Below are 11,497 nucleotides of genomic sequence, written 5' to 3' on the forward strand. Positions count from 1 at the left end.
GCAATGGAGCTGACACTAAAAATATGAAGACACTGGTGAAAACAATTAGCTGTCCCCTAGAAAAAAAAATAGGTAGAGAAGGTTTTTATGCAAATGATGTGTAGTAATATAACATATTCTTTATATTAATCCAAGGACGGCAAATAATATGGTAACAAGGAGCCACAAATGTCCATCTAGACTACTCCGCCTTATATCTTCCTCAAAAGAAACCATAAATTTTGAAGAATTCTTCTTCAGTAAATCCCAAATTTGGCCCTTTAAAGATTGGAATTAATTGATTAGTTTATGAAATACAAAATTCATTAAAATGGGTCCTTTTATTCCATCATGCTTATAAGTTTTTTCTTTGGTAAGATTCTTAATAGAAGTTAAAGTCAACAAATTTAACTAGGAAACAATATTTATTTTATAAATTCAATTGGTAAGATAAAGTTTTATTTACATTTTATAAAAGGTTTCTTTAAAAGAAGATACAACTACTTCTAACAATAATCAAAAGATACCAAAATCTTGTTTCTTTTGGAACCTGTGACACTCAAACCTTTCAGGCTCTGAATTGGCGTTCCAATTCATCTTATCGATGCTGAATGAAACGTCAACGTCCAATTCTTTTGATTAGACACAGAGAAAGAGAAGATAATTTAGACAGGAAAAAGAATCAAATATTAGCTGTAAATGATCGTTATGAATCCATGAATCACAAGAATAGGCAAATCCAAGAAATAGAAAAGGGCCGTGGCAAGACCCAACAAATGCAACAAACGAATCGAAAAGGGGTAGACGAAAAAGCTGTCTAGCAAGGAATTTGTCGAGTGAACCATCTCAGAACTTTCACTGGAAGCTTTACCAGACTCACAGCCAAATTGGCCAATCCCGCGCAGCAAATGCAACATGGACACAAGCAACTCAATATAGATCTGCACAGTTCCCATCACCACAATAAAAAATCACAAATTGGGCCAAAAGCAGAAAATGCATAAAACACAACAAAAGAATCCCAATAGCACAGATATTGTTTACTTTTACAAAACCAAGCAACATATTTGAACATAGAAAAAGATAGAAAATTTGAGAGAAAAACACATACCCAAAAACCCATATAACTGCACCAACAAGAGATAAAATCAAGGCCAAGAGAGCAAAGGGCAATCCGATCAAAAAACCAAGTGGCCTGCACTCGCAACCTTCTTCTCCCATGATGTCTCTAAACGCTGTATTTTCTTCTGAAATTGACTTGCTTATGTGAATGTGAAGAAAATAATGAGAGAAGTGATAATTTGGCTATGTAACCGAATAAGCGTGTTGTGTTGCGTTGAATTTTCAAAATTAAATTTAAAGACAGACACCGCGTGCGACCATTTCTGTGTACGATAATATAAAGGAGTAGCGTCTTGGAACATTCAGTTCTTGACAGAAATACCCTCACCAATTTATGCGTGGTCTTAGGGTTATTTGGGTTAGTCTTGGCATTTCAGTCTGTGGAAGTTTCCTTGCGTGGTTCTGGTTCGTGAACGGCGTTCACGTGCTTGGTTGTTGGCCGTCTTCTTATGTCTCAAATCAAAGTTGACCTTTCTGTTTTATCATATTATTTTCTTATTTCTTCTTCATTTTTCTAAACATGATTTTATATTTGTTTTGTTAAAGTTGAAGTCATGTTCAAACTGGAGGGGTTGGGCCTAAAGCCCATTAACCACAACGAGTCCAAGTACTTAGCCCAGAGGCTTGTATTCTAATCTTATGAAAATCAGGGACCTTCTTTATACACCAACAAGTTTTGTTCTTGTACCTTCAAAGTTTTATAAACACTTAAAGGGTAATTTTCTTTTTCTCTCTTATAATTATCCCATCCACTCACTTTTACTATCACTTTTTTTAACCTAAACCTAGTCGCACCTCCTCCCTCCTTGCTTTCGTCTGCATCCTATTCTTGCACCACCACAATTCTTATTTTTTGTTACATTTCTTCGGTTATATTTGCTTATAAAGGTTTAATAGATTACATGCAAATGAAAGTAGAAATTGGGAATGTATAGAGTTACTAATTTGTGGAAATAGGATTCACCAGATTTCAAAGTATGATAGAAGTATAAATGGATTTTGGGTGTTAACCAGATTTTTGAAATTTGTTTAATGGCTTTACTAGATTTTGAAATCTTAATATCTTAACCATATTTTGAAATTTGGTTAACACCTTAATTGGATTTCAAAATATGTAGAAACCTTTAATCGAATTTTGAAATTCGTAAAAACCTTTAACTGGATTTCGAAATAATTGCAAGACGTTATTAGATGCATTGCGAGCATCTTTCATAGGATGATTGATTGTCATGATCTGAGTGAGGACACTGGAGCATGAGATCATACTCACAAGGTGTTATAGATAGCTCATGAGACATTTGAAGAACATGCCCTCAACAGTAGAGAAAATCATAATGTATAAGGTTGACGTTCATCTACATCTTGATAACAGTGTTTTTATTAGTAATATGTTTATTTAATGTTGTTTTAAACTTCGGTTATTTATATGTAGTAGAAATTGTGTTTACTATGTTTTATGTTGTTTTAAACTTTTTATTAATGTTTGTAACTAAAGAACTTCATATTTATTATTTGCATTTATAAAATGTAGTTACATAATGCAAACATCAATCTTACTACAATTTTACATAACTGGTATTGAAGTACATAAACTCTACAAATGTTTGCATTATGCTAACATAAAAGGATGACCATACCCAACCCTCGGGATATTAATGGCTAGACGATATGATATCCACCATCAATATTGAACAACCTTTTTGTAGGTGACCTTGTAAAGATAAAATTAGTAAATGAAAATGCTTTAAATTGATAAAAAAAAAACTAATCACTTTACCTACACAAAATGAAAACCATAAGCATGTCCTATAGTGATTAGTCAATGTTGTCTTATATTAGAAGGTGATGTAGAACGTAATGGAAATATTGTTTTATTTTGAACCAATGAGAAACAAACTAAGACAACATTATATTTATAGTAATAACATAACTTATGTCTGTAATACATCTACTTCTCGATATTAGCTTGTAATTAATTAAACAAATCATTATGGAAGAAAAATGTAAAACATACTAAGTAAAGTGTAAGGTATAACAACAAGTACCCTTAATTGTGAATCAACTAACAAATACTTCCTCAATTCTTCAACTCGATCGTTATTAATCTTGCATATTCATCACGCCACTGACTAAGTTCTTTAAAGATATCATGTCGGATAAGGGGTCATGACTCTTCACTCATCCCAAACAAAGCATCAATGCATCTATATCTACAATGACCATCATTAACAACATCAAGAATGTAAGGGTGAAAAGTTTGATGGAATTGATCTAACATAGATATTTGCCTTTGTTGCATACATCTAAATCTAGCATTCACCTTTTCCTTAGATTGAATGTCTTTCTTTGTTGAGGAACTATCATGTTTGGAAGGGAAGACGTCTACATGCTTGAAATATGAAGGTTCACACTTTGTAGACCTTTTAGATCGAAGAATTCTAATATTTTGTGAACCTTTCAGTTTAGCTTTATTCAATAAAGTAACCATTGATATCATATCAAGACAAGAAATTTCAAGTAACTTGCGTTTGATTGTCTCATTTCCTACAATGTTCATTTCTTTGAAATGATTCACCATTAGATCAAGTTTGTTGTGAATGCATAACTTTGCTTGTGCCTCAATTGATAAAATATCTTAAAAGCTTAATCTAGTCCACATGATATGAATTTCAGGTAGAGGAATCACCTTTAAGATTATGTTTAGGTAATTCACAATCACATGGTAGAAAATATGTTTGCTTCAAAACACAACCACAACGTTCACTATCAAATCCAATATGATTAGCCCGATCCAACTCCTCAGCAATAAGTACCAAAGCATGTTTTGATACAAATTCCACCAATCTTTTATACCTATTATGCTTAAAAGTGTCACTAATTAAATGTAGGCTTTTTTTTCAAATGATGTCTTTATTTCATTATGTTATAGCATCATGACTTTATGTATTGCATCCCAACATGAGTACAAGTCTCTAATACTAGTTTCTAATACATTTTTTAGACTTTAGGGAGTAGAGTCAATCCTGATACAAATGAAATCAATAATATCGTAGAAAATCTATTAAAAACAAACAAATAAAAACATATGTAAACATACCTATTTGATGTTGTGTTTTCTAAACGCATTACTCTATTTGTCAAAGTCTTCACAAAGTATTTCTTATAAGGAATAATCCATGATTCATTGACATATTCGAACAATAAAGACCATGAATTTCAAATGTATTGAAGGCAATCAACACAATGACTAAAGGTTGACTCATGTTCATAATCCATGACATTTTCTCATGTACCGATGACAAGATCTCATGCCTCAACAGAATTCACTAACATTTGCACTTGACTTGGACATTTTTCTAAATGTGAAAGTGACAAAAGATATGATAACATTCATGAAATACAGTGTTAATAACATTCATCAAAACTAGGTCTTTGTCACTAACAATGATGTTAGGATCACCTTCAAACGATGTCAGAAATAATCATCTTAGCCTTTCAAGAGCTCAAGTGAAATTATTTTATTATTCACTTGTAAATATACAAACACAATTGAGAAAGTCAAACCATGTCCATGTCACACTAACTATTATATTTGTTGGTTTTATATGTGTATCTATCAAGAAAATAACGTTAAATGCATTCAATAAATTTATTGCATCAGGATGTATCCAAAATAGGTCACTTACGACCTCATATTCATTTATACATCTAATTCAGTTAATGTATTTATCATGTTCTAATAACATCATTAGCTACTATAATTTAATTCTGGAACCTCTCAATGATTGTTTGTAAGTGTATATTGCATTATATAATTACTTAATTATTGTCACATTACACTCATTATTTTTTTAGAGTAAGGAGAATGTTCGCAGGCTTTATTTGACTCTTAGTCATATCAACAAATAATAAATGTTCATTAGGTTTTAACCTACCAACATAAGGGTGGCCAACTAAAGTTTTTGACAAATCATGATTATGATACCCACATATTACCCTCAATACTCATACCCTCTCCATTACCAATTGGTTTGTCTCTTAATTTACACAAACAATCACATTTCTTATGTCTATCTAATATACAACATCAAATTTGTATTTCATGTACTTTTCACCCTTTTCACATCGTAACAATACATATGTATTTCTTCCAGATTGATCATTAATTCTATCAAATCTTATAATCACAACAAAATCAAGATGAAAAGAAATTCCTCAAACTCAATGAATTAACTCATCATGTGTAAGAAAAGTCAAACCAGTTGTAAAGTTATTAATATAATTTCTATCGCACATTTATTTATAAGGAAAGATAATTTTGACATGAAACTTACATTTACTTATGATTCCGTAAAACATAAAGGATAATCTTCCATCTTAGATATCAACACTCTAACCACCTACATCATAAGCATAAAATATCTCATTTGTTCAATAATAATAATAACTAAAATCAAGATCAACTATAATTTCATAAACCAAATTTCAAATCTACTGCACTACAAATTGGATTTTGAAATCCAGTTACCATATTATTAGAACCATATTTTAAAATCTAGTAAATATAATACCATCGTCGAATTTGAAGATTTGGTAAATTTATATTTATCATATTTTGAAAATTATTAAAATATTAGTTACTAGATTTTGAATTTTGGTAATTAAAATCTCATACATGGACTTGACCATATTTAAAAATCTAGTGAATAAAAGATCTAAATATAACTAGATTTTAGAATTTAGTGACCATTTCTAAATTTTAAATTTTGGAATCGGATTCATATATTGTGTTTACTAGATATTGAAATTCCACTTTTAAAAATGGTCAACAAATTTTAAAATTCGGTTATATACTAAAATTTGTTATTCATTAAATTTTAAAATCCAGTTATCAATTAAAAAAATTAGTTTTTGAAATTCGATTTAGATGGAGAATAAAACGAATTACGAAATTCGATCGATTGTCGCTAAAAAAACTCCATACAGAACAATCTATATGAAATACATACTTTGTTTCAAACTATTTGTAGATTCAACTCTCTTCTAGTACCGTTAGTATAAATGACTTTAACCAACATGAAAATGAAACAGTTGTGAAGAATACGAACTCCGTTAGTTTGTGGTTAGTGAAAAATAATGACTTGAGGATGCGTTTGGAGAGTAAATATTTACTACAGGTGGGTAAGTAATGCTTTCCTAATTAATTTAACATATTGTATATATAACGTGCATGGTTAAAATGGGTATGATAGTAAAATTTGGGAGTGCAGGAAGAAAATTATGTGCAGATAGAAGCCCCCTACAATATTATATCTTCATTTAAACATTTTGCTTCATGCACCCCATCTCGACTTTAAATTTGTAGTGAAAGACTAAAATATTCTCTCTTTTTTCTTTTTCTGCTATCTCCGTCATTACAGCCATTGTCTTCGTTGCACCTTCCTTCTTCACTACTTTTTTCAAGAGAGTAAAACATTATCTTTAATGATAAACTAGTTTTAGATAGAATTGTTTATAATCTGAAAATCTTGTTTTAAGAAATATTTCATGTGATCTAAAAAGTTTATTTTAAGAAATTCTTCATAAGAAAATATGGTTCTAAAAAACCATTTCATATAGTTTAGAAAATTTATTTTAAAAATGAAATCTTGTTTTGAAAATTTTATTCTAAAAGACATTTAATATGTTTTGAAAATATTAGAAAATTTATTTCTCAAATTCTTTTTCAAAAATCATATTATGAAAATTTTGAAAAACTTATTCTAGAAAAGTGAAAAACAGGATAACTTTAAAAATCTTAAAGATGCATATTTATTATGGAGATGGAAGTGAATCAACACTTATCTAGATTCTTCAAGATCACTTCTCTAGATCCTTGAAGCTTTTTACTCTTTACTCTGTGCTATGAAAATGATTCATTCGTTCAATTATAAAAAAAACAAAAAAAAACCTACGTGGCGTTGTCAAGAAGAAAAATATAGGAAAGAAAATGAAAGAGAGTGAATTAGAGTAAAATGATTTTTTTAATTTGTAAAATATAAAAAAATAAAATCAAGTAATTGTACAGTTACAAGTTATTCATATTTTTATTATAGAAAAGAAAAATTTTTTAAAAATATTATTTTTCTTGGTTTTCATTTTTTTTTTTCAAAATTTGAAAAGAAAGTAAAAATGTGATAATATCACATCTAATAGACATTTGACTTCCTTTCATGATTCACTGGACATTATTAAGCTAAAATAACAAGTTTGAAATTATAAAAAAGATAATGAGAGACTTAGTCAACAATTAAATCACTTATTAGTATTATCTTTTCTTTTCTTCCCATGCAGAAAATGTATTTGAAAAAGAATAACAAGAACATCATTATCCTGAAAAAGACTAAGAACAACAACAACCACTTAACCAAACAATATAACAGGTATGAACAACACTCAGATAAAGATATTGATTGTGCAAATTGTTAGGACCTTAAAAAAGTTTAATTTCATTCCGATTATATTTAAACTTTATTATATTTAAACTTTATTTACATTTTTTTGGATCACTTATATTTGGGTATGATCTTGGATTATGTTAGAATTTGATTTTCAGATTATATTTTAGTTTCATTTGCATTATTGGATTGTGTTATATCTAAATTTGAGTTTGATTTGGATAGTTTTTTAAATTAATTTTGAATTATGTCTTCCGATTTGATGATATTGTATACAATGATGTTTGGACAATGAAATTATAAATACTAACGCATTGGGTTATATACATGTGTAAAGGTATACAAATATGCACACTAAATTCATGGATGGATTTATGCACAAAATTTGGTTTTGGAATGGACATAATGTACTAAAAAAGAATTATAGTTACACACCAATTTGGACTGACATGTATTTTTCTTGGGAAAGTTGGGTTGTAAAAGTTTTTTTTTATGGAAGTTAGTTAGTAAAATACATGTTATATTTACCTATGAATGAGTGCTAGGAAATTACTTATGGAAATTAAACAATAAAAATTATCTAGAGATAAGTATCGATGAGAAATTTATTTAGTTTGTAATTCATATGTAATTAATTATTTTATAATTTATTTTTCATTTATTATGGATTTATAGTGCATAAAAATTAAAAATATTATTAAATTAAAAAATTTCATTTACGTTGGTCATACATTTACCATCAATATATTTATTTGAGACTATATAAAAAAGATAGTTTTGAATAAAGTAAATTTTAATGTAATCTTTACAACAAAATCTCATTGTTCTTAGCTTCACATTTTTTTTAATATTTTTAAGTTGTTCGAAGTTTTATGAATATATATATATATATATATATATATATATATATATATTAACGTAAAAAATGTATTAAAATTTTTACCTTAATTAAAAATAAAATAACAATTTAAAATATAGATAAAAGTTAACTTTAGAAAGTGATATTGAATTAGGCTTCAGTCCGACGGAATAATTATAAACATGAACCACTCAACGAATGATGTCGATGCCTGATTTGCCAAGGAAGAAATGGTCTGGAAATGCGTAAAAAGTAGATAAGTTTGAATTCAACACTTTGCACACATGACCAAGTTAATTAGAAATACTTTAAATTTGGCTAATATATTTGGCTTTTTTTTCTTCCATCTCTATTTTTCTATCACATAATTTATATTGTCCTATTTAAGGGTTATAATATTTAAATAGTTAATTATTCTAATTTCTAAATTAAAGTAATAAAAGTTTAATTTACATTTGTCAAATTATCCTATTTGAAATACCAAGTATAATCATCTCCATAACATTATATATAAAATATTATTCATATAATAAATAAAATAAGATAGTCAATAGATTGAGAATAATTGTCACTTATAAAACATATGACTACTTTTAATATAAAACTTTAAAATGTAAAGTTTGTAAGTCTTTTTTGTTTTTATTTGTTAATCAACTTTGTGAAATTTTTATTTATACTTAAAGAATTTCAATTGGGACTTTTAAGCATTTTTTAAATCATTTATTCCATATTGGTTTGTAATTATTTTACTGATATGAAATATTTGTTGGTGATTAATTTTTGACAGAAAAATTTACTGATCTGAGATATAGATTACAGTGAAAAGAAAAGCTTATCTTTATCTGACAGAAAAACCAGCATTGGTATACTTGTTTACAAAGCAGTTGAGGGTATAATCGTGGAATCTTATATATGCCATGTCTCAATCCTAGCCCCACAAATTAACTAGGAACTTTGTCTACAAAAAAGGTGACGGTGCCACTATGTCCTTCTTCTTGTATATACAGATTTATACTGATATGTTGTAGACGTATACATACAAAGAGCTCTACATATATACGGATTCAATGTGGAAACAAAAAAGCTGTCACCACAAAACATGCATGAATACTTCCATGCATGAAAGACAAAATGTTCATCTCCACAATAAGCGGTAAAGGGCTGAGGACCAGATCTTTAAATATCATTTCCAAATCAACAAAACATATACATTCAATGCGCTGCGCGGCTGTGCCTCCTCTGTAAATCCTTTTCTATATGTTTTCTTATAACTCTCTCTCTCAAGTTCCTCAATTATTTCTATTCTAGTGTCTCTTCTTAATTTCATATACAATATTTTTATTTGCTTGAAAAAAAGTTCTGCAATTTTATGTTGTTTTTACTAGAAAATTTTTAAATATTATATGCATTTGAGTATATCATACTTGAAGTTGTGATTTCAAACCGAAGAAGTCGTTTCAACCACCAATTTTGAGAAAACAATCTTTTAACATGACTAAAGATCATTATTTTGTTGATTTTAGAAACTTGTATAGAGTTATTTCTATTTGTTAAATATTCTTTCCCTTTAAATCGAGTACTCAAGCACATTTTAGTATTGTTTTTACTAATTAGAAAACCTTTTGATATATATATATATATATATATATATATATATATATATATATATATATATATATATATATATATATATATATATATGATTTAATCTTATTACTAAGGTTAATCGTTGAATCTAATAACACGAATACATCTTTCAAAAAAGATTTTCAAAAAAGATTTTCAATCATAAAGACTAATTATCGATTGTGATACCACTTATGAGTCTTTAAAAGAAAAATCACCAAAGAGACACAACGCCAATAAAACTTGAATTCAACTCACACACTACAAGAATTTTCATAAATGCGGATGAAAATAATTTCGTTAAAGAAACCAAATTTTTCAATGAATTTTAGAATTTTAATTACCAACAAAAATATCCATCAATAATGAATTCATTAGTAAAATCATTTGAAATATTTGTCGGTAAATTAAAAATTACATTATTGACAAATATTGTTGTCGATAATTTATAATTTTTATAATTGACAAATTTTTTCATTGATAAGTTCGTCAATAAAATGAGTGATAAATTTCTCAATAATCCTAATGAAATTCTTTTATAAGTTAAGTGGAAATGGATGAAAAGAAGAAGAGAACAAGCACTAGTCCAACGATAGGTTACAACAACAGTTATTTTCAACATTTGATAGCAATTTTCGAATCGAAGTATATTTTGACGAGATAAAAAAGGGAGAGTTTTTTACCTCGGTTCAAAAGAACCAAAACAAAAGAGTCATTATTTTGCCTCGACTCAGAAGAACCGAATCAGTAAACCCAAAAATATATAAAAAAATAAAATAAAAATTGGGTTTTTTTTTCAACGGTTCTCTTAGGAACCGCTGTCATATACCCTTAAAATAAAAAATAAAAATTATCGATTTGGTCATAACATTTGCTCTAATTGACCGATTTGGCCATATTATATATCGATTTGGGATAGAATTTTTTTTAACATCGCGGAAATCGGCATAGCCAGATGTTCCTTCTAGATTTTAGAAAAGAAGTCGTTTTCTATTTTTCTTCAATTTATTTTGTTTTTTTCAAACTTTGCAAAAAATATTTCACATACTTACACTTTGAATTTTTGATAACCGAGGCAATATGACAGCCAATTGATAAGACAACATGTAACGTAAGGACCCTACGACAGCGGTTCTACAAAGAACCGAGGCCAAAAATATTGTACAAAAAGCTTGTCAGTTTAGTAGGATCCTATGGCAATGGTTCTGCAGAGAACCAAGGCCAGAAGTCCTGTCCAGAAAACTTGTCAAATGAAAAGTCTTAAATCATCAGTTTCACAAGACCATATGGCAGCGGTTCTGTAGAGAACTGAGGCCAAAAGTCATGTCCAGAAAACTTATCAATTGAAAAATCTTAAACTGTCAATTTCGTAGGACCCTATGAGAGTGATTATGCAAAAAGTCGATGTCAAAAGTCTTGTCCAAAAAGCTTGTCAATTTCGCAGGATCATATGGAAGCAGTTCTGCAGAGAACC

General features: G+C 28.5%; 1 protein-coding gene across 1 annotated transcript; it reads right to left on the reverse strand.

Annotated features, from left to right (window-relative positions):
• Nucleotides 1-643: 643 nt before the first annotated feature.
• Nucleotides 644-1,429, reverse strand: LOC148196736 (signaling peptide TAXIMIN 2-like). The gene is made up of 2 exons (XM_088093183.1): nucleotides 1,091-1,429; nucleotides 644-920 (listed from the first exon to the last, which is right to left on the reverse strand). Exons 1-2 carry the CDS (start codon nucleotides 1,198-1,200, stop codon nucleotides 797-799), a joined length of 234 nt encoding a protein of 77 aa, XP_087949309.1. The 5' UTR covers nucleotides 1,201-1,429; the 3' UTR covers nucleotides 644-796.
• Between the last annotated feature and the right edge of the window lie 10,068 nt (nucleotides 1,430-11,497).

This window comes from Vigna umbellata, chromosome 6 (assembly GCF_029865625.1).
Source record: "Vigna umbellata cultivar VRB3 chromosome 6, Vumbellata_1.0, whole genome shotgun sequence".
Taxonomy (NCBI): Eukaryota; Viridiplantae; Streptophyta; class Magnoliopsida; order Fabales; family Fabaceae; genus Vigna; species Vigna umbellata.

Excerpts from the sequence above, each read along its gene's own strand:
- LOC148196736 (XM_088093183.1), bottom strand. The coding sequence starts at position 1,200 with ATGGGAGAAGAAGGTTGCGAGTGCAGGCCACTTGGTTTTTTGATCGGA. Across the intron at positions 921-1,090 it reads GCAGTTATATGGGTTTTTGG|ATCTATATTGAGTTGCTTGT; the intron begins GTATGTGTTTTT and ends GGAACTGTGCAG.